General features: G+C 38.2%; 1 protein-coding gene across 2 annotated transcripts in view; it reads left to right on the top strand.

Annotated features, from left to right (window-relative positions):
- The first annotated feature begins 2,842 nt into the window (after positions 1-2,842).
- The window catches only part of ephb6 (eph receptor B6), a 50,040-nt gene continuing 27,872 nt past the window's right edge, over positions 2,843-25,010 (top strand). Inside the window, exons 1-4 of one of the 2 annotated variants that reach the window (XM_041988680.1) lie at positions 2,887-2,948; positions 12,743-12,778; positions 15,024-15,088; positions 20,498-20,770. In XM_041988680.1, coding sequence (XP_041844614.1) covers positions 15,026-15,088; positions 20,498-20,770 — 336 coding nt within the window. In that variant the 5' untranslated portion in view covers positions 2,887-2,948; positions 12,743-12,778; positions 15,024-15,025. Of the gene's footprint in view, positions 2,949-12,742; positions 12,779-15,023; positions 15,089-20,497; positions 20,771-25,010 lie in introns of both variants that reach the window. The other variant, XM_041988679.1, reaches the window with a different exon arrangement.

The raw sequence follows: 25,010 nt of genomic DNA, 5'->3' as shown, positions 1-25,010 counted from the left end.
GTCTTTACCCTTCTGGTACATAAAAAATACTGATTGTAGACAGAGAATAAATATTTTTGAGCACATGAAAAAGACTTCCTCTCATCTTGCTACACAACATCTGTCAACAGAACATGTGTGTGTTTGATTGGATTCAGTGGCGTTGACGTCAAAGCGCCAGCATTAAATACACTGTCTATGGGAGGATGAGAGAGATGTTGTCTGGCACTGCCAAGTCTGAACAAAGCCTCTTTAAAGGCTTTCCCCTTTTATTAAAAAACACAAGCTTAAGCTTTACTGCTTTGGTTTCAGAATTTCACTGCAAGAAAAACCCGAATGATACAGCTGTTAACAGCATGTAGGAACAGTTAGATTACAAAAAGAAAAAAACCTTAAGGTGGGCTAGGTGTGTAAAAGTTTCTAGTTGTCAATAAAATACATTTGTCCATCATGTACTTGAAATTCTTTGAAAGGAATCAAATCAGACAGTGTCTAACAATCTGTAAAACAGTGTTTTCATGTGTAAAGAAATGTGTTTTTTTTATGGCAACGTGAAAACACTAAATGAATTGTATTTATTTCAGTGGTTAACACAGTAAATGTAATTAAATGTATTTGTTTCTAATTGAAATGATCTGTATATATTGTAGAATCTCAAGTTAATGCATCACGATTGGCTGTTGTAGCACAATTTAATTAACTGTTAATGGTTTTGTTAGTGTTTGTACTGTTGCATCTTCTGAATGTTAACACACTCTTGTTAAAGAAGCACTTTTTCAGCTTAGCAGTTTGCACTTTGGCAGTTTGACTACTTTCTAATGATTTTATCTTTTTTTTTATTTATTGTGTGTGGCTGTCTTTACATGTAAATATATTGTAGGTGTATGGTTGGTTATTTGGCCCTCATATTTACTCAGATTTTTTTTGCACTCTGCATTGTTGCTTTGGTGATTGCAATGATGTTTTCCACAATATTCATATTTGTGTGATACATTATGCTCTTTTAAAGGCTTTTTGTGTAAATAAACAGAAGAGAAGGTCAGTCAGATGAGCATTGACTTTAACTGAAAGTTGAAGTGAAAGCTTACATATTTAAAGAGACTCTTGGCAGAACTCAAACTATAATCCCACATGATGAAAAAGTTTTTTTTATCATGAACATTTCAATGCATCTTGCCACTCTGTGGAATTATAACAGATTTATGTCCAACAAAACTCTTTTTTTTAGCAGTGTTAAAAACAGTGAAGCTAACCACTAGTTATTTTACATATTATCATGAATGTTTGAGAGGTGAAAACAAATTTTGCCTTTCCTATCTTTGTTTGTTTTTATGCACAAACAAATAGTGAAGATTGGAATGTTGATGCTTAATTGAATTAAAATATATATAAAAGAAAAAGACAATCCTTTAGTAAATAATAATAATAATAATCATAATAATAATCATAATATGTGCTAAATAATTAACAGAAATAAACACAAAAGATGTGGATATATAGATATATGAAATAATAATTGACTAAATTAGGAATGTGATATCATAATATGAAATAATAGTTTAATAAAAATCCCCAAAATATATTCAAATTAATCTTGAGAAAAAACAATATATAAATGAAAACAGGAAAACAATCATTTGAAATTTTATACATCTTACATAAAATTTTTTATTTCTTTTCTACTTAATTTATTTAAAAAATTTGCATAAAATGTTTATTTTATTTTTCTATATTCAAATAAAATAAGAAGGAAATGGAAAAACAAAAGCAGCTGGAAAAAGCACGAGAAGTCTAATTATTCATTTTGTTCTTAAAATTCCACAATTTTAACACAGACTCGTGGTTCAAGAGGAAACAACTTCTGGCTGAACAACAGAGAAGTTGTAATTCTGCATTTCCAGCCCGTCTTTAACTTCAGTACCTCAGCCTCTTGCAGCTCATGGCTTTGGGAAAGGGCCCCTGGCTGGGAATGGGGCCATCTAACTATGTCAAACGCTCCACATCCCTCCATAAGAGGCTGCAGCGTTCTCAGTGATCGCAGTGAACTGGAGCATGAAAACTCATCAACATCCTGCAGTACTGCAGGCTGACCAGCAAGGGGCGTGCATGGACCAGACAGGGTTTTCAACTCTGTGTGTAATATGTATGTGTGTTTTAATGCATGTCTACATGCTGTCTGGAGAGCTGTCCTGAGAGGCAAGGAGTGTGGCTGAGAGACAGAGAGGGAAGAAGGGGGTTTTTAGAAAGAAGGAAACCACATGAAGGATATAAAACATCCAAAAATGTGTATGAATTATCTTAATTTTCCATGAAGGTAGAAACGAGCCAAATGAAGACAAACAGGAAAGAGAGGAGTTGGGCAGTTTCACATGCCACAGCATGAAAAATGCAAGTTAGCGCAGTGACCAAGCATGTGAGGGATGCCACAGTCGGCAAGGCGGTGTTTGAGAAGCACACTGGAATGGATGTTGTTAGACATGTCTAGACAGTTGTTTTAAAGACCAGAAAAACTTGTGTTAATCTTTTCATCTCACTGTCTGCCACTCTGACTTGCTTTCACTCTCTTTGTCTTAAAAATGTACCTCTCTTCTACTCATACTTTCAGACGTCTTCGTGTCCTGTCTCTGTGACAACACTGTTTTGTTCAGCTCTCTGCATGGCAGCACACTCATTGTATGTGCTGCTCTGTAAATATTGTTTCTCCTTCCCTTATCCATTCATCCATCCACCACCCCCCTCATCGTCTCTTCCTCCGTCTTGCTCTCAGAGAAAGGGAGCAAACAGACTCCTCCCCCTCTCCCCCCCCACCCACCTCTTGCTCTGTCACACACTCACACTCCATCTCCCTCTTTCTCTCTTTTTCATGCTCTCTCCCTTCCTCTCTGTCTGTCAGTGTCATTCTGTATTGGAGATGTGGAGTGTCTTTCTGTCTCTCTGTCTGTTTTTCCAGCCTAATTCAGCTGAGGAAGGTAAGAGCTAAACTTTTGTTTGAAAAATGCTCAGGTTAAACCTGTGACTTCTCATGCACATTAATAGTTATAGCATGATGGAGAGTTTGGAGTATGGCGGCTTTCATCATGTGCTCATAATGAGCCCGCAAGTAAAGGATGCTTTTGCAATAGCACTCTATTATTTATGAATTAATGTGACTTAGACAATGTGTGAAACTATTGCATGGAAGGCCACAGACAACAGAACCTTTAGTGTTCCACCTGCAGCTTGGAACCCCCCCCCCCCCCCCCCCCCCCCCCCCCGAATAATGACCTCCTTCCCCTATGCTCGCCCTGCTCTTTGTGTGTGTAAGTTTTGCCTGTCTCAGTGCATCTGCAGATACGTTTAAGTTGCAGAAGGTCAGACAGGAATTTATTGGCATGGAAGTGCCAGGTGCGTGCTGGGTCCTCTCAAGCTCCGGAAACAAAAGAAAATGGAAATAAGGCAGAAGAGAAATGAATAATAAGTTGCATAACCCATTTTTCTTTGCTTGGGGGACGGCGACCCCCCCTGCCCTTTTGTGTCACTCATGATTTCATAGATGTGACAGCCAAAGACCCCTGCCCCCTCCAGGACTGTTACCACTGCCCTCTTTTTTTTCCATCAGGGTCCTCAACGGATGTTTCTCCTCCTTGTTGCTGTAAAGTCTTACTGCTGTGCTTGCTAAGTGGAAACATTATGTCTTAAAAAGTGCAGGAGTGAGTGTGTGCCTGTGAAACACACACTGATAGACAGTCTGAAAATGATGGATGGTTAAGTGAGTCAACTTAGCGATATGTCAGAACAGACTCCGCTGACTTCGGAAAACTGTGAAAATTCAGTGACTCAAACTGCCTTTATGCAGCAAATATGTGTGTATCTATGAGTGTGTGTATGGAGCAATAAGTGCTTTAGAGTCTGCCCATACATAGCTTCTACATCTTGTCACAAACACTCGAGAGTGTGTCAGCATTCAGCACGCAATTACTTTCAAAGGACATGGCAGCAGGCTGGAATGAGCTGCACCTGTTCACACTCATCTCCTTTGGCTTTACTGCGAAGTGTGTGTCCGTGTGTGTCAGTAATAGTATATAACTGGACTAACGTATATGTAGGCACCATGCCACAGATTTGAGCAGCGATAGTAACAGATGGCTTGGATTTAGATGAGACAGAATGACAGAGGAGAGAGGCTGCACAGCATTACGGGCCTACTGATATTTGAAATAGAGATCTACTTAATACAGTATTAACCTAATAGCATGTACCTCTATAAATCCATGTGAATTGAAACATCAAGCTATATGTTGCAGGGGGATCTGAGGTCATTGTTGGCTTTGATTGGAATCAGGGAAGTCTGGACTGAAAGGCAGTGATGGTGTGTTACTGTTTCAGACCAATCCCACCAGAAATTATTTATAATCCAAAACAGTGTGTAACAATCCATGGTTGCACATTGGAAGATGGTTATAGATGCACAGACTTATTTTCTGTTAGGCAGCATTCATGCAACATGGGAGCAAATATTTATATAAAAAACATTCAAGTCATATTAATGCAGATCTTTTCACCATGTATTTTATAACGTAGACCCTATCATGGACATTAATAACATAATTTTTAAGTGCCTAACCATAACTTTCTGTGACTGAAAGTGCAGTAGAAAATAAAAGAATGACAAATGAGATGGACAAAGAAAAGTGCAACGACTTTGGCATAAGTTGTGCAGGATGAGTGTTAAATGACTAATGTGTTCAGTGTGTCACTAAGGCCCATCGATCTCTACCTTCCTCCATTTCCTCCTTCTTCCTTATAAGGATTTGTGTCCAATTTAACACTAGCAAGACGTGGAAAGCGGACATCAGTGGAAGGAGATGTTGTATGTAGTACTTATGACCACAGCGACCCAGGCACCAGCCAAAACACTGGAAAATATGCAAAAATAATCAAATACATAAAAACAGTAAACATGTTAAAAACTAAAAAGAATTAATAAGAGGTATGATAAAAACAAAAGTATTATTAATAAAATATAAAATATATTAAAATGAAATAAAATGTCCCTAAAAGGAACCAGGTTACAAAAAATAAATTAAATATCCACACTAAAATAATAAATACTAAGTAAAAGCCAAATTAAAAAGGTGAGTTTTGAGCTTGCTCTTTAAAACATGAATGTTCTCTGCAGCCCTGAGGTCCTCTGGTAGGTTGTTCCAGGCTGTAATATTGAAAAGATGCCTCCCTGTGGGTATGTGTCCTGACTTTAGGAAGGGTTAAAAGACCAGTGGCAGAGGATCTCAGGGTCCACCAGGGTTTGTAAGGTAAAAGATAAGAAGCTCCAGAACCATTACGGCATTTATAAACAAGTAAAAGAACTTTAAAATTGATCCTGAAACATAAGGGGAGTGCCTTCTGGTCTTTGTCAGGACACATGCAGCTGAATATTAATTGAAGAGCCAAAATATTTTTGGGGGAAGACCAGTAAGCAGGGCATTACAGTAGTCTATGCGACTTGTGATAAAAGCATGCATCAGCATCTCCTTGTTGTTATTTATTTATTTATGTGCTTATTATTAATATTAATATATTATTATTATTATTATTATTATTATTATTAGTTTTAATTTCATGTTGCAACACACACCATTTCAACACAGTTTACAAAAAAAAATGCTTGGCTCAGATGTCAGGAAAACTAAGAGCACTGATTGCTTTCTACAGCAGATACAGTAAGACGTAAGACAAATTTTTTTATTCACATAAATGTATAACTTTGGGAAAAAAAGGAATATTCCTAAAACTAGTTGCCTCTACAATCATAAAAACTATCTGCTTCTGCAGATGAACTAGAAACAGCATGAGTCACATTTGATTTGTCACTCTCACATGCGGCATGTGTTAATGCATTGTTGATATGAACCCACATGACTGGCCTCTAAATTGTCAGGTGTGTGTGGAGGATTGTGTGTTCACATTAGATTAACACAACACGTTGAAGGAGAAGCCTGTTTAGGAGGCACACCTGAGGCTGCTTTAGCGTTTCCTGTCACGGATGAGTGGAGATACAACGATGCTAATCGAGCTATACATTTCTCCAAATGAGCCATGTATCATTACTGAAATGTGTAATATGCCTCAACAAAATAGCCTGCTCTGATTTTGCTCAAAATTTTGTATCTGTTATGAAAAAGCAAACACTCAGCAGTTGCTCACACTGACAATATTTGCTTCAGTAATGTATTTTATAAAAGTTTGGAAGTATTTTACTGGGGTTTTCTACTACTCTATTTCGGTACTGCTGTGGTCTTCAGCATTTAGAAGAAACAAATTTCACTTTGTAAACATTTATTTGACAGTTGAAGGAACTTGTCAGATAACGATTTTACACAAAACGTGATGATATTAGAAGACATGCATTATAAAGAATAAACTAGCTCTTCCATATTTGTTTTGGTTTGTGTCCTTGTGGGGGCCTTCCTTTTCACACATCAGAAAAAGGAAAAATGTACCACATTCCCTCTAAACATCTCAGATGGTTTCAGTTACTTTGAGGTTCAAAGAGGTAAAAAGAAAAAAGTCTGAAACTTAAACATTTATCTTTTGAGCCTCTGAATAGCATCATGAGAAACTTCTAGCTGGGAAACACTGACCTGCACTATCTAACAACTCTTACAGAAATTCTTAATATTTTCTGGATACATGTTATCTAAAACACCATTATCCGCTTGATGCCTGTTGCTGCAAATTTGCAAAAGAAAAAACAAAAACACTTCTGGCCTTTGTTTTTTCTTTTTCTTTTTTATTTACTTTATTAATTTATTTTACTTTATCCACTATTATTTATTTATTTAGCTTTTATATTAATCATTTATTTTTCTAGTCCCTGCATAGGTGAACCACTGTGGGCCAGGGGCTAAGTGGTTATGTGTGTTACAAGTCTTAAAAGTAGCCTACATAAAAGCAACACAATGAAACACAAATTAAATAGAAAAAAAAGGTTAAACACTGTTATTAAATCATTGTTTAAAATATAGGGAACCTTGATGGTCAGTTCTTAATCAGAAGGCGACATTAAAGATCGATTATTATTTCTTTTAATCAGTAGGATGACAATAAAGTTTGAGTCGACACTGTTTTACTCCAACAGACATCTGTCTGAGATTCTCAACATGTATTTGTTGTGTTTAGAGTGTAGCATGGAAGTCACACAAGGAGATGTCTAAGGACATCAGCTGGAAAAAATAAAAAAGCTACTTCTTAAAGCAATACTACAGAAGTTTTTAATCTGTGCTTCTGACTTATTTTTAAGGCACACTGACATTCATTACACACATTACTGGAACTGTCATTGCCCTGCAGCATCCAAGGCTGAGAAACGGCACTACACAGCTTGTTTTCTCCAGCCTGAGGCATCACATGACAGCTGCATTTTACCTTACAGCACCACATCGCATGTTGGATATCAACACACGGCTGTTCTTACAGTCTGCCAAAATGGAAGCCAGCAAGCCTCAGTCAAACTCAGCTTGTGTAAATGGACAGATTTTAACACACTGTTACCTTGGCTAGAAGGAGTCTAGTATTAAACATCACAGAAAGAGAAAGCACTGTAAAAGTCACGAAGTAACCCAGGGCGAAAGTAACCCAGGGCGAATTCACCCTTCAACTGCCAGCAACTTTTTTACTTAAAATGAGTTGAGCTACATGTGATCTGAAATACATGGTGGTGGCAACATCATGGTTTGGGTCTATTTAGCTGCAACTACTGCAGGATAGCTTGTCGTCAATTCATAAAATGAATTCTGAATATATATTACTGAATCTAAACCAAAGTGTTGAGACATCTGTCAGTAAACTCAGAACACAAAGTGGTATCATGCAGTAAAACAACAGCTCTGAGCTCACAAGTCATTCTACTAAAGCATGGCTAATGAAGAAAAAAGTCAATGTCTCGGAAAAGCAAAGTCAAAGTCCCATCCTTTATCTGATGGAAATGTCATGGAAGGACCTGAGGTGAGCACTTCACTTATAAGAAAAACTCCCAGCATCACTGAGTTGAAATTCTTGAAGAAATGGCCTAAAATTATTGAAAATATTATCTACACATGGAATGTCAATATCAGCTATATGAGAACTGTAAGTAGAAATGTTTCTCTTCCTATGGAGAGTCTCTTCTTTAATGTAGTATTGACATTATATTGCCAAAAATTCTCTATTTTCACTGAAATAGTAAAATTAATCATTTTATCTTATCATGGCTGAACCACTACTTTAAATATCTGTACATCAATTAATAAATCAACAAATGAAATATTCATTCATTCTGCAGTTCTCATCATTTCTTATTAACAACATTAGAACCAATATAAGATGGACTCAACAATGTATACTACACCTTTGTTTTTAGTAACTGATATTATTTGAAATTAAATTAAAATAAAAAGAGTCATTTGTTTCTGCTTTTGCACGTATAGGTCTTAGTGTGAGGTCAGGAAGGGAGACGGTGCTTCCAAACACACCACAGTGAATAAACTGAGCGGCATGTTGACATTCTCACTTTAAGGTCATCTGGGCCGTCTTTCCTGCCGTCACTTGTTTCTAGTTCTCACTTGGTATTAATTAGAAAGATTACCCTTCCTATCCTGGGTGTAATAAGCCGCTCTTCCAGGACATGATAAATTAGTAAAAGTGTGATAAGAAAATAAATGGCATGATTGTCACAGCGGGAGAGCAGCAGAACGGATGCCTCTAACACCCTTGAAAAGCTTCCTCCTCCTATCCCACCCTGCATGTGCACTAAGCTACACAAATCACATGCTGATGGGAAGCGGAGGATGCAACATCCCCCCCCATCACTGACACCACAACACTTAACTTTGACCAGACTTTATTTTTAGATCTCACATGTAATTTTCAAACGCAGCATGATTTTGTGTGGCTTTTGAGAGCACTGTAATAACATCAGGTCACATTTCCTTAAAATGAATCACACATCTGAAAGACTGAAGGCCTCGGGCAGCTTTGAGCCAGGACTCTGCTTTGTCACAGATATCGTCACTGATGATAAACAGGCACAGAGATGCAGTCAAAATGTAACTAAAAGATGATCATGTGGCACGGATGTCTGTGAAACTGGAATTTAGTTTTCCGTTTTGGATATCCCATTAAAAATCTGCTGCAGTACAGTTTGTGTGTTTGCACCGACCAAACAGGGGGAGGGAAAGTCGGCTGTTAAATGTTTCACTGCTGAGAAATGACTCAGTGGGATTAAAGTAAACTGATCTCCTCACACATTTACATTCCTTCCTCATAGTGGCTTTTGAAGGTATGGTGTTGAAAATATGTTTGTAGCTGGTTTTGTCTTTGATGGTAAGTCTATGTGCCTTTTAGTGGAACAGTCAGTGCCATTTAAAAGGAAATTTTGTATTTTCATTCCTAGTTTTAATTCTACATTTCCTCTATGCTCAGTTTACTTCCCACTGATGAACATTTAAGTATGAGTAAGGACTTCGGATTCCCCTATCTTGCCAAATCCAACAAAAATGTTTCTAATCCAGTCTTGACTTTTAAATTCAAGCCCTGTGATCAAAGGCTAGGACAGTGAGGTGTAAAAGTACCTGGACAGGTGAACGTAATCATTTGAGACTTGAGGGAAATCCATTTTCTTTCCGAGTTAGGTGAGAAAACTGATACCACTCTTATGCCTGTAAAGTAGACATGAACCTAAAGCCTACAACTTTCCATTTTTTGTGTTGAGCTTACTTCAAAGGGGATAATGCAAGTCTGGCTGAGCAACTAAATGTGCCTGCCAGCACCTTTCAAGCTCAATACTCAATGTGTCATTTGTTTTATCAAAAACCACAAAAACAGTCCAGTCAAACTTTTCTTGCTTCCAACTCGTCACATGCAGACTCTTTGTCAGAGCTTGATTAGAGTAATTTTTTTCAGTGTACAGAGTAATCTACAGAGTAGAGTACTCTACAGTCATATTGTCAACACTCTGCTTGACCGAGCAAGATGTAGATGTTGATCTGCAAGTTTAAAAGATGAAGTAGTCTACTCTGAAGATCTGTCAAAATGTAACTAAAAGATGATCATGTGGCACAGATGTCTGTGACACTGGAATGTAGTTTTCAGTTTTGGATTTCCCTTTAAAAATCTGCTGCATTGCAGTTTCTGTGTTGGCAATGACCAAACAGACTGAGTACGGAAATAGAAGCCATGGGAGCATAGATGTCTGACTTATGGTGATGCCACTGTTTCTAGATGCATCACTGTGGTAATCAGACAAATAAAGGAAAGTCTTGCTGCAGAAAGTAAAGAAGGTGCTGTTTAGTGTTTGTCCAGTTTGCCAACATCAGCATGCTTACTTCTACCACAGTCCACTAGACTCAGTACAGTTGGGGAGTCGGATCCACTGGGAGTTTTCTTTCACACTGCACTTATTCCCGTCCTGGCTTGGGGCAGCGCTGCATCAAGAATTACTAAAGGAGAGGACAAGACAAATAATAAATAAGAAAACTACCCACAAAGTACCACAATGCTCTGCATTGTAGTCTGCTTCCTGCATTTGGGTACCTTAAACCATAGACCTATGTTACTGTGCGGACCAAAGTTTCCTTCTGTTTGCACATCGGTTTCGTGGCGTATTCACATCTCCTCAAACAAAACAGATTTGCTGGGCCACATTTCTGGCACTTTAATTTTTATTCATTTCAGCTTCTGCCTGATTTTAACCTAAAACCACAATGGTTTTCAAAGTATTATCAAGCAGTTTTGTGTCTAAATGTTATGATTAGTTATGATTCCCAATCCTACTGTTATTATAACTATAACTGAAAACTACAAATGTAAAACAAAAGTGTAACAAACATATGTATGGGATTCACATTCTAGTCAAATTCTGTGACTTGTATACATTTTCCTGGTCATAATTTCATTGTCATATCGTCAACACTGCTTAACCAAGCAGAATGTAGATCAGCAAGTTTAAAAAATTGTGTCTGAAAGGGCACCCACTATGATACAAAGGCCCTTTGATTAAGCATGGGAACATCTGTGTGAAAATCAAAATATAGGAATCTCATTTTAAAGCTTTACTGGTGTTAGTTACCTTTGAACAGAGTCAGATTGGTTGCTTTCACATTGTTCAGTAATTAAGGTAAGTTGAGCTAATTAGCAGTTGATGAATTTATTAAGATTTGGGACCTGCATCACACCGTTTCTGACTTTCTAAATTTACATAAATTTACCATTTAAAACTTGATATAAACTTGTTTCTCAAATCCCAACCCTTCCCCTCACGTCCCCGATGACTAACGAGATAACTAAAAGTCTTACTTTGATTATTTTTTTTTTACATTTGACATACCTTTAACGTCTAATCTAGCCAGTCAACAAAATGTCTTCTAATAAAGATGCAGTCAGTTTTTGTGAAATGTGCTTGTTGCTGCCTGCTCAGTGACTCATAGCAGGCGTCACTCTGTCATCTTACCTGGCTTAAATGCTGTTTGTTGCAGCTGCACTTTTTAATTCAGCTAAAGCACAGCAGAGCTTTTGATAACTCCTTCTGACATGTACATGCTTATTTGTAAAATCACGTGAATCCCTCTCCTTTCTGAGCCCTCCAGCCTCCTCCTCCTTATCCCCCTCTGTCTTGGCGTATCACTCTCACTGTGGTTGTTTATAATGAAGGTTTAGTATAGGCCTTGTCCTTGACTGACTGACTGTGGGTGGGAGCATCTGGAGCATATAAAGAAGGGGTGGGGATGGATAGATGAATGGACAAAAGATAAAACACACTTTGACCGCTGCTTAAAATGGTTACAGGCACTGTGGGATTTTTTTTTAAGGTTTGTGTGCATGTAGGTGTTATCTCTTTGACTATGTACTCCTTATTTACTTTGGTGTAACTCACACTCAAGCCGCCTTTAGTCCTCGTCAATATTAACACTGAAATTCTTTGCAGACTGTCAGGGGGAACTCTGGGAAGTGTGCTGCAAAGTAGCATGCTTCTGCTTTCAAGAGGCAACACATGAACGACAGCCCTACACTTAGCGCTAGAGAGTGTTGGAGCATTCACAGCCACATAGAGAGGAAAAGTGTTGGGCATAGAGAAAAGGCTGGAGAGAGCAGAAGATAGAGGGCCATTCAGCTGAAGTGAACACTCCAGTCACACACTAATGCAGGTCACCTCTACAACAAGAGAAAAGTGCATTTACACCCACAGCGTGGACAGAAAGACATGGGGAAAGTAATGAAGGAAACACATTCAGATGCACAATCATATCATTTCATAACTATGCTTTTTCTCCCTATTGTCTCCCATTTTTCTTGTTATGGATATCAAAGTACTTTAAAAAAAACAGTGAATCTAGCATCAATAATAGAACATCGCTGTAGTTCCTTATTTAACGTACAGGGATGCCATACTCTGCTGTCACTTTTTAGATAAATAATACACACATGCAAAGATGGGGTGGATGAGAGGGACAGGGGACCAGATGGGAGGTAGAAAAGGAATTGAGGAAAATGGGTAAAAAAAAAGTCAGAGTGACGCAAGAAGCAGTGAGAGACCGTTGTGCATTAACACAGCACTCAGGTTAAGACTGCAGACTCAGCACTTCCTCAAACTGTCACAAACTTTGAGTGTTTCGACTCTCAGATGGACCTCTAACGGAGATGTCGTAGAAGGGGCCTGTTTGAGAGTTAAATAAAGGGACTTTTACCGTCAAGTGGATCTGCCACTAAATGTCCCTCTCTTTTGTCCGTGGTCGTCTTGCATACACACAAGAGCCATGATTCCTCAGCTCAGGCTAATCCTTGAAAGGTGTGTGGCACTCAGCACTTATCTTAGGATGTCGTGGTGAATTATTCAGCTCGCTTAGGTCACACAATGAGACATGCATGAAGCTCCTCAAGCGCTCCTCCATGTAATCCTCATGTACAAGTTTGTAACAGAAAAAGAGCGGAAGTGACATGAGGACCTCAGTTCTTATGACAAAAAACTAAATCGTAGGAAGATAAATAATAATGACAAAACTGTTTGCTATGCATATTTTATGCATGACTTTCCTTCAAGAAAAGGGTTAAATTAATCTGGAATGACACTTTAGCCATTTATGTGACTCATATCTGATATAAATAGGATAATGCTTAATAAGGTCAGAGTACATGATATGGTAAAGCTTGACATGTTTGTGAGTTATCATAACTTATTAGTTTAAAAAACAAAGGGTCAACCAATGAGGACATACATGTCTACACACACACAGCTTGTGTTGTGTCACTAATGGAGTCAGGATTTGGTGGGTTTAGTCTCCTCTCTTTAGCTGATTTAATTTTCACCACTTCTGCAGTTCCACTTGCCAAACTGTTCAGACACACTACATGCTAAACTATTAGTTCTGATGCCTGTGGCTGCACAAACCTAAGCTGTCACAATCCATTTGTATTCTTCTCTTGATACAATTCATATCACCCCAAATTCTGGAGGACTTCCATGGAAAATGTGCGACTTTAGTGGGACTGACATTAAGACAAGCCTGTGGGTGAAAATAGACAAATTTTCCTTTAGAGCAATGAAGGCTTGGAGGACAGATTTGTGAGGTCTCCATCTGTGAGTATAATCCTAAAAAAATCTGTTTAGAGAACAATTGGAAAACAGAGAGGTGAAGGCGATTTATGCCAGAAGCCACAAATGATATGTTCTTGTTGTTTGTTAATATCAGACAAGAGGATGTGATGCGTGTCTCAGTGTTTGACTGGCAGAAAAAGAGACAAATAATAATATATCTATCTCTGCAGGCTGCTGTTGTAGTGAACCAGAATATATTTTTAAATCCCTGCATGCGGACTGATTATGAACATTCTGTCGCTCTTTGGTTGGCAGAGAGAGAAAAAGAGAGCTTCTTTTTCTCTTGCAAGTGACTGCACGATATAAAATGGAAACAAAGGAACAAAAATATGACGACATTGAGAAGAAGTATTCCTTTGTAAAGGGAGGATGATTAATCCAGCCTCCCACGGTGCTTTGCTTGTGCACGTGTGTTTACATCTCTGTAGGTGATTCATGCATGGTGTGTTTTTCTCCTTTAACTCCATCTGTGCAAGCATCCAAACCTGAAGTCTAATGTGTTTGCCACCTCTGTGTGCACGACAAACTTTGGCCTGTGTTCCGTCGGTGGTGCAGACTGTGCCAGATTGAAAGAACAGCAGCCACCACAGTTTTGAATACTAATGGAAAATTCAAGGGCTTCAGTTTTGTGTGGGAAGCTGCCATGTGTCAGCATGCAGCACTCAGCATTAAAGTCACTTTGTATGTGTGTGTGATTTCTTTGCCAGCATGCTTTATAAAGCACTTAATCTCAAAAAGTAAATTATGGGAAAATACACTTCTACCCAAAAGAGATATGTCATTCTACTGTTCTCATTCCAGATCAGAGGAAATGTGAAAATATCTGTTTAACCCTGCAGCAAAAGCTAAACAATAAGCTTATCGCTCAGAGAAAATGTAGCAGAATCCCTTCAGGCATAACCAGGAGAAGCATCAATTCATTAAGTTTTAACATAACGTGACAGTGACTGTTGTGGCCTTTTTTAGTTGGGAAATTTGACCTTTAATCACGTTGCCCCATCGGGTCAATCAGTTTAATTTTTCAATCCCCAGAACATTGTGCCAAAACACATCATCACTCAGCATCAGTTATCAGGTTTGACAGATGCACGCAGCTGGAGCTTGCTCTGATTTTTTTTCCATGTGTGGGAACAAAAAAAATCAAAGAGAAATATGGGAAAAATGTGGCCCATTTCCACTGAAAGTAGATCAACATCCAGCTTCTTGAGACATCTAACAATAGAAAATAAGTCTGACTGCAAAAGAAATAACTCACAAATGAAGTGACTTGATGATACTGCGAGACTGCGGTTGTCAATCCTTCAGAAAATATTTCATCATTTCTGATTTTTTTTTTCTCTCTGTTACCCAATTTAACTTGTGTAGCAATTGAAAGCATCAAACTGAATACAACTTGTTCTGTTTTCTCATACTGTCTCTCTGCTTCTTCATCTTCCAGTGATGCTGCTGGACACAACAGAGACTACCTCAGAGCTGGGCTGGACCACCTATCCAGACACAGGGGTAAGCGCGGACCTGACTTGTCAATGTGCTTTCCAGCTGTCAGAGCAGTAAAGCAGTCGTGTTGGGAAGCAGTCAAATGTGCTGCACACATGTAACACATGGCTGTGTTTTAAGTGAAGGGTTATAATCACATTGTTTAGTGAGCTTTTTGGCGCAGAGGGATTAAACACAATGGCGTGTAATAAATCACACATTTTTCTACTGAAGTGATTTTATGAGGTAGCTGTTAAAAAAGTTTTGGTTTGGGTGATTAAATTCCAGATGAGTCATTTTGTCTATAGAAGTATAGACAGTAACAGTAAAAGCTTCACTATTATTGTAAAATCAGGAAAAGTGTCACACAAAAGCCTGTCAGACTACAGCCTTGACAAAGTTTTTGTCTCTCGCTTTCAACACCCTGACAATAGAATAAAAAATACTAACTTCCTTCCACAGTGCAAAACACAGCAAAGCTTAATAAATACTCTTTGCCTTGCCTTTCAAAACTGCAAGCCTTATGTGAAAGTGTCATGCATACTCAAAATTTGTACAATTACTTCTATTTTCCAAGGCTGTAATAATGTTACACATATTTTTGTTTTCCGTGCAAACTGTAACACACCTCAGTTTTTCATTATGTGAAACTGTCTCATATGTGGTAATGCACAAGTATTACCTGTTCAAAAGTGTTCATAAGGAGGGGGTGGATGGCAGTTACATTATATTGCTTCTCTACAAAACAACAAGCAATGAGAAGCGTTTTTTTTTTAACACTTTACTTTTTTAACATTTTCTTGTCAGACTAGGATCTGAGCTTACACTACATTGCCGATGCATATTTTCTGGTCCTGTGAGACAGACCAAGGATAATGGAGAAATTACAAGGCATACAGAAATGGCCAGCGTTCGCATTCATCTAGCAATTTTCGATATGCAACTTTCCCAAAATATGAAAAAGAAGAATATGCTTCCATTGACATACTATCAGATGAGACTTTCAGGTTAAACAAAGCAATTCCTGTGCTTTCCAACTTATCACATGAGGCTGTCTATTAGAATAATAACTGACAGTATACACATGTAACATGTTGGTTTCTCATTAAGCAAGGCAAGTTTATTTGTATATATGTACAAGTAAATTCCAAGTGCTTTACTTGGAACATTAAAAGCATTACAGTGAGCTACAAAAAAAAAAAAAAAAAGGTTAGAAACCAGCTGTTCAATACAAACAGATTTTCAGAGTTCTGTGCAGTGGTGCCTTTTGTGATATACCACATTTGCCAGGGCACTTCACCAAAGCCTGAAAGTGTTTCCCAAAATCTTCTAGATTTTTTTGATTACTCATACCCATCCCAGCCCCTGTCATTAACTGGCTCTTGGTCTTTTTCTATGCCACCACCACCTAATTTTAGAATAATCTTGAAATCTGGAATATATAACTTGCGTTACCTGAATATTTGAGATAGGCTTCTTAATGTCTAAGGTTTAGCTGTAGTTTGCTTTACTGTTCCTATCTAACAGCTTTACCACGATGGCTTAAATTCCCCTCACTGTTTTGCTGAGGTGTGGATATCTTTGATTAAATTGCTCAGACTGAACCAAAAGTCTCCTAACTTGAGCTCCTACATACAGTATTTAACATAGGTGCTACACCTAGAATAACAGAAAAATGTGAATGTCTGTGTGGCTGTGCTTGGTGGTTACTTCTTGCTACGTGTCTCCTTGCGTGACTGTGCAAGGGTCATATCCGGGGTCAGTTAAATTCATTCATCTGTGAGTGATTATGGTTCACTTCTAATATGGCTCATAATTGCACATATACATCGTCCTAATTGTTCTAACTCTTGAGGAAACCAGTCAAGCTGCATTTAAGAATTTGTAGAACAGTTTTCCAGTACAGAACAAGACTGTGTGAGCATAATTAAACATTTAATTGATTTAAAATAAATTGCCAGCTCCTACCAGAACACTGCACAGTAGTCTCTGGCCAACATCTGGCAAGTGTGAGCATTCACATTAGCCTTTTGTCTCACCCTACACATCCCTTTACCTTCTGCCATAATCACCCCAGTCTGGCCTCCAGTACTGGCCCATAATTGTGCATGAAGTTTCATTAAACTGGGTCTTGTGTGCATTAAAGACTTGTGAACCGTGATGGCAGCTGCTAATAGGAGGCATCCATTTGTGTGTGTGTGTGTGTGCGTGTGTGTGTGTGTGTGTGTGTGTGTGTGTGTGTGTGTGTGTGTGTGTGTGTGTGTGTGTGTGTGTGTGTGTGTGTGTGTGTGTGTGTGTGTGTGTGTGTGTAAAGGAGTAGGTGTGTGCATGACCAAGCATTTGCATGCATTTTTTTTTCCTTTATGGTCCCTGGATGACAAGTGCTTCTGAGATGGAGATATGGTTATTTGACCCGGGGCATCAAGCTGAGAGAAGTAGAAAGACAGACCATGAGAGGGGGAGAAAGCAAAGGATGATGGGTGTGTGTGAGAGAGCTCTTTTTCATATTAACCATTTCCTTCGATTTCTTTCCACATAAGATTTTTTCATTTGCTTAAGGGTCTATGGGTATGGGTATCCTTAACTGGTCTGTTTCCTGCTGCTCCTCCTTGTTATGACAGTTTTCCATTCTTGTAATGTACAGCTCTGTCTCTGCTTATGTCTCTCCATCTTAAAATCTTTCTTCCCTTTGCTCTTCTCAGACCTACTGGGTCTCTGCTTCATATTGTTGTTCCCCTCTTCCTTCAAGAAAGTCACCAATCTGCATCTAATTTCCCAGTACCAAACCAGCAGAAACTGCTTTTATTGTTTTTATTTTTTCTTACCGTATTTAGGCTGCTTCTTTTGTTTGTTTCCTTGTATTGTGTGGTTACATTAATCTTGGGAATATGTGCATGCACATGTTTTTGCTGTATTTCTTTCTACTGCACGTATTTGGGTGTAGTGTCAGAGGCCTTGCCCCTCCCTGTCCTCTGTCACTGTAGAGCTAGTGTGGCTCTCCGGCATTTCTGTTCAAATTAAATCACAAAGATGAGTCGTCCCGATTTTCTTTTTTTTTTTTTTTTATCTTCTTTTCCAACAATTCCTCCGCCCTTCCTCCCCAATGTGGCCCATTTTTTTTTATTTTTGTCTGTCCTGCATAACGGTGGGGGAAAAAAACAAGACGAGGAAAAAAAAATAGGGAAGGGGGCTACAGGGGTGATGGGGCATGTGTGAGGTGGGGGGTTGAGGTCAGAAAACGAATGAATGTTGTGTTTTTTGCACGCAATGCAACACACCAGCCCTGTGTTGGCTGCGCCATCTACCTCAAAGTCCTGGTTTAGGCTTTCTCTGCAGCCACCTTACCTTAAGCACAATCTTTTTTTCTGCTCTCTATTTTTTCTCTCCACCCTTTCCATCCACATCCCTTCACCCTGCCATGTGCTCTCTGTTGTCCCCTCCATCCACTTTCTCTCATTGGCCTATTTGAAAGAGTGAATCACAGCCTGGAGCACAGAATACTGTCCTTTCACTCCATTAGCTTAATGGCGCCTCAGACTATTTAAATCTACTAGCTGATCTTATCATAAGTACAACTGTGCCAAATATAAAATAATTCTCTGAAGCGTGATGCTATGACGATATTGTTCATACTGGCTTTCAGAAACACACAGAAAAAGAGACCTCAGCATGTCAAGATACAGTACATTCACAAACACTGAATTACACACTCTTAATGCACCCTGATAGGGTGTCAGGAGGTTTTGTCCTATTTCCTTTGTTGTAACAAGAATAATGATGATGAGGCCTAATACATAATTCCTCTGTATTACAACAGAAAAGGTCCTGCTTGTCACTCAGGGCTACAAGGGCTTAAAGCAGAACCTTTTCATCTCTGGAGGCACCATATAGTATAATTGATATAACTAAAACCTGCACCTACATTTACATTTTGTCTCATCAGATCAGTGGAGTGGGGCTACTCAGTTTTCTCCATGTACGACTCTATATCTTTTACTCAAATCCTTGTATTCAGATTTCCTGAAAAAACAACTACTTTGTGACACAACAGCTGCCACAAGTCAGGTACACTACTGTCCACCACCTGTCACATGTGAACAACGGTGTGCATGCATATGCTTAAGCAGTGCAAGGAAACATCTATTGTCATTATAATATAGTAATAATCAACTCTACTTTATGATTTTAATGATGTGAATAGCATCTTTGAACTTGCATAGTTTTCCTTTTATCAGTCTGCTGAGTTTAAAGTGCATCTGATATTGCCATTTCTGTGCTAATATAAGGGACATGCATAGAATTTTGCTCAAAGCTTGCAAAAATGCATTTGAGAAATTTAGCTTTGTGGCTTTTCAGAGGTCACACTCCTCTACTGAAGAATTGCTCTTCAAGACAAAGACTTACTTTACCCTATGTAAATTGTCTAGTAAACCTTGGTAGATAGACAATACTTGTTATCGCTTAGAGGAGGTTATGTTTTGTCTTGTCAACTAGCACAAAGAAACCCTAGCCATGTTTAAATTAGCTTCACAGTACACCTTTCAGCCCCACGATACAAAACCCATCAGTCAATGCAAAAACCGATTAGAAGAAAAATCATAGTACAAATTCACAAAGTAAAACATTTTACCACACACAAGGTTAGTTAGCTGCACTTTGTGTTTGATGTTGAGATGGACACTTTTAAGTGCAGCCATGCTAAAATACTTCTATGATCAAACTAGACATTAGCATCAGAAAATGTTATCTGAGTATTTATAGCTTAAAGCTCTGCTGTGTTTTGGTGTAGCTTTCTCTGCTTTTTAAATGTCATTTTTCAGTGCTTTTAGCACCACAAGCAAAATTTATCTCCCTGACTTTATCTGAGCGGAAGCAGGAATCTTTGTTAGACCTGAGCAGGTGTGTATATGTGTGTGTGTGAGTGTGAGGGGGGTGTGCAGAATTAATTAGGCTATCTCTTGGTCATTACATTTTTTTCTGCAATGTTTGATGTGTGTTCCACACTCTAAATGAAAGGCTCAAGTGGTGTAATTACTGGTTTTGTAATCATGATTATATGATTATTTAATTAGAGAGTGGAAAAATTTAGCGGAATGAGGACAAAAACACAGCCTACCTCAGCGATGAAAGTAAAAACAAAAGCTTTTCACATAGTGCAGTTAGTAGAGCCTGTTACATATCAGCATATAACAGCTGTTTTATGAGACTTACCTTAAGTATAAAGATGTAAGGCATGGGCATGATGATAACGAACACAGCCCATGATAGACGCATTGTTAACATACCCTTTATTATTCTCAGAAAATGTCAACTTCTTTTTTAAGGTATATTAAATATTCACAACCATAGATAATTTATGCAGGCTGAGTTCAGAGTTCCCTGCTAAAGAAGTTTTCCTGCATTCACAACTCATAATATTATCTCTTTCTCTTACAGTGGGATGAGGTCAGCATCCTAGATGATCGGGGGAAGCTCATCCGGACCTTTGAAGTCTGTAATGTTAACCAAAACCCCCGTCAGCAGGACAACTGGTTGGCAACACCTTTCCTGTTACGCCACTCAGCTCCCCGAGTGTTTGTGACATTACGTTTCTCAGTACGTGACTGTGCCAGCCTGCGTACCCCATCACCCAGTTGTCGAGAAACTTTAACCCTATACTACAAACAGGCCGACTCCCAGAGAGAGCTGATGAGGACCTGGGTAGCTGAGGTAAGGTTGAGCAAAGTATGATTACTTTGTGGACTTGATCAAGAAAGATATTCTGGGATAATCTGATTACAAATTTGTTAGGAAACATGTACATACTACATGTATTACCCACAGCTGTTGAGTTTTAATTTTTGATGTTGTTGTAGCAGTTTTCATGGCTGCAAACAAAACAAAAAGACCTTTCTAATATCAAGAATTAGAAAATGGCATTTTTTGGTAGTTTTTTTTTAAGGTAGTAAAACTTTTCTAATTTGTTTTATTTACAACATAATAACTAAGAAGTATGATGTTTTAGAAAGTTTTCCAGAACATTTTACTGAAATTTATAGTACTTAAAGTATCTGCTCAAACATGCCTATTATAAAGCGACACTACTAAACGTTTCACACTTTTGGCACCATAAAGGCCCACTAATGTCCCCTTACATACGTAAATAGGGATATACGTTTTAAACATTGTCATATGTTGTTGTCCTTATACTTCCATGCATTTTTACATTGCAATGGCTGTTAAGTCAATTTTTCCAGTTCATTTCAACTATCCAACGTCAGTTTCAGTTGGCAGAAGTAATGCACCACTATCAAGTTCTTGCCAACCGTCCAACACCCCCTAAACAAACCTGCGCAATTTTGTCAGTTCTTGTCCTCATCTTTCTTTCTTCTACTATTTTTATTTTTTTCTGTTCCTCTTCTTCTTTACTGGTTTGTTTCTTTTGCTGGTCTCATGTCAACTCTTCTGCTCAGTACTGCCCGTGCGATTTCCGGTGGTATTGCTCCATTTTCTGCATCAGGGGACATGAAAACGGACCAAATTACATGCATGACCGATGCAGAAGACGGATGAAACCGTCCATCCATCTGCCTATCCGTTTTCTGTGTCTAGCACAAATGAATCTTAATTCAACATCCGTCTGGCATCCTGTCTCTTTTCTGATAATATCCTATTGTGTTTTCTTTCTTTTTCTTTCTTTTTCTTTTTTTTTTTCCTTTTGGGCTGAATCACTCATAGTACATGTCCAAAACAGCCAATGTGTTGATATCCAGTTGCTGGTGTGCTACGTGGTGCTGTAAAGCAACACACATCTGTCACGTGACAATCCAGGGTGGAACACATGAATGCAAATGACAGCTTACAAATGAATTAATCATGATTATTTACCATTATAAAATCTATTACCAATTATTATTAATATTACCATAATTGCCTGAAATGTGCCTGTTTTTACTGCAAGCCAATGCTTACAAATAATTAGGGCTAATTGACATTCCCTTGGTTAAGCATCAGATGTCCAAGGGTCAATAAATGCAGCATGCAATGTTGTTCTGCATCATCTCCACCATGTCCTAGATCATAATGCAGAAATTTCCTACAGCATCATCTCACCTACCATCTACACATTTTCACACGGTGATAATATCTGTCATAAAACCACCAGATGTTGACAGATGAAGTTAAATAGTTGATAGATATGAATGATGATCTGGCTAAAAACAGAAAGCATATATATATACATAGCTGTCATATCTCACTTATGGTAAATGGACTTGTACTTCTAAAACGCTTTTCCAGTCAACTTGACTACTCAAAGCACTTCACGCTACCTGTCACATTTACCATTTCACACACACTAATACCTCGATAGGCACATCAGGAGGCAACATGGGGTTAAGCATCTTGCCCAATAACACTTTAACATGTAGTCAGAAAGCCTAGAATCGATTGACCGACCTTCCGGTTGGAGGACGACTGCTTTTCCGCCTGAGCTACAGCTACCCGATTATACAGAGTCCGCATCATTATGATGTTGAGCATATTTTGATGAATAACTCCGTTACCCCCATGTGCATGTTTACTGGGACGAGAATAACAGGTCAGCTAAATGGCCAGGTCAAGCAATAACCAGAGCTTGACTCAACTGTGCATGTAACCACATTTTTTTTATCTTTGTAACCAGTACTTTCACACTTTGTCCTCTTTGTTATGAAATCTGTTAGCAGTGGTCCCATTGAAACTTAAGCTAAATTTCAGCTAATCAGCATTTCATCTACTATGTGTAGGATTTTTAGATCTCAAGCTGCATAGATATGTACTGTTAGTTTTTTAAAAGACTATTATGAAGATTGTGGCATTTATGAAAATCTTTGCATCTTGGATTTTTTATTAGGTATGAACATATTTTATGAGCATTCAGGAGTACTCTAATGAACATTTGAATGCTGATAGGTTTGAACACAGTCAGTGTTTGTGTTGTTTTGTGTTGTTCAGTTCATTAAAATGATAAAATCACAGGAATGTTTTGTGTAAGATTTTAAAAATAAAAGTTGGTCGTTTTTTTTTTTTTAAATAACTAGCATGATATTGTGGATCATGTGTCCCTATATTATAATTGCCTTCAGAGGAAAAATAAAGATTTTTTCATGCATATCAAAAATATGTCACAGTCAAGATGGGACATCCATTGCTGGTCCTCCTGAAACCTTCCCAGCAACAGACAAAGTATGACAAGCCGGGTTAAGCACATCTTTATTATTATTATTATTTTCATTATCTTGGCATTCTGTTTGTTATTTCTCCTTGACTCTGTCTCTCTGCTATCTGTCTCTGCACACAGCCCATCAGTCTCATGACCTTTTATGAGCATTTTCAGGTGTTGACCTATGCAAAGTAGCACGTCCTTTCAGTTTACAGAGAGATTGGTATTCCCCAATCTAAGAGGCGAGATACAACAAATTCCACAGTCTACAAACATGTTTGTGAATCTGATGGAGGGTTTTGTAAAAACGTAAGTACAACTTAAGAACAAATTCAGGAAGATTTGTTAGAGTATATTGCTGAATGAGGTCTATTGAATCTATGGAGTTATCAATTATGGTATTCTTTAAAGAGAACTACTTCAAATGAGGTGTTAGCGATCCAAAATGAAGGCTTGCGGCACACCAGACTGAGAACAATTTTTTATTTATTTATTTTTTTATAAAAATGTGTTAGAAAATGTTTTTTGTTTTTTTTTTTAGCAAAAAGCAGATATACGGACCAATGGCATTTATGAAAATCTTTGTATCTTGGATTTGTCAAAGAGATGTTACATTAAAAAGATCACACACTCTTGTAGAGTGCGTTGTTCCTTTTCTGGTTTACTTAAGGCAAAACTTAGCAACTTTCTGACCTTAAACATACTGATGGCTCAGTAACATTTATTGTGTATGTGCCTGGAGCTGCCATTGCCCAGCAGTGTCCTGAGGCTGAGAAACCACACTTCACAACTTTTTCTTCCAGGACGCTGAATCACTTTACAGCTGAGTTTGTTTAACACACCACGTCACATGTCAACAACTTGATATAACCATACTAGCCGTGTTGAATGTACACCATGGTTGATTCATAAAAAAAAAAAACACAAAAGGGCATTATCGGAGGAAGAGAGGAAAAGAAAGAGAGAAAGGGGCGGAGCAAGAGATAAAACAAAAGCAAACATCAGACTGTTTTTTACTGACAGGAGAGCCCAGAGAACAGGTAGGGTGCAAGATGGATGCTAAACTAAGGGGCATTCGTTGACTCACTGAAAAATTTTCCAAAGTTTAGTGGTATTTACTTATCCCTTTTTTAAAGGGATAAGTAAATTGTAATTGAAGAACCATCAAAACAGGAAGTCAGTGGTCTTGAAGGGTAAAGAATAACACACAAATGACAAAATCTATATAATTGTTTCTCAAAATTGCTCCTCATTGCAGGGTAGTTCACAGCAGGCATCGCAACAATTGGTTTTAACAGCTTCAGACATCCAACCAGCTTCACCTCGCTGTCCTCCCTATCAAACTTTTACACACCACTTTTACTACTGTTCAAAAGTTTGGGGTCACTTCCCTATTGGATCCCATGGCAACGTGACCCCAAACCTTTGAACGGTAGTGTATATAAATTACAGGTTAAGCCATTATACTTACTCAAGGACCCTCACTTTACAAATATACAAAAAAATACTATTTATAACCCAACTCCATGAAAATTATTTTCATACTATATACATTGTGACTAACTAAATGAAATACATAACAGAGGCGCATAACAAACAATCAAACAAAACAAACTAATCAAAATCCCCATTCACTTCCATCCCTCTCTACTCTGACTTCATGGTTTAGCCCAGAAGTCACTAACAAGTGGACCGTGGTCCGGATCCATACCCAAAATCTGTCCCACATGGACCCGAAGCTCAAATATGAAATCTTACTAGGGTGCT

The sequence above is a fragment of the Melanotaenia boesemani genome, chromosome 6 (genome assembly GCF_017639745.1).
Source record: "Melanotaenia boesemani isolate fMelBoe1 chromosome 6, fMelBoe1.pri, whole genome shotgun sequence".
Lineage (NCBI taxonomy): Eukaryota > Metazoa > Chordata > Actinopteri > Atheriniformes > Melanotaeniidae > Melanotaenia > Melanotaenia boesemani.
The sequence above is the reverse complement of the archived record's forward strand: the minus strand, read 5'-3'. Positions and strand labels throughout refer to the sequence as shown.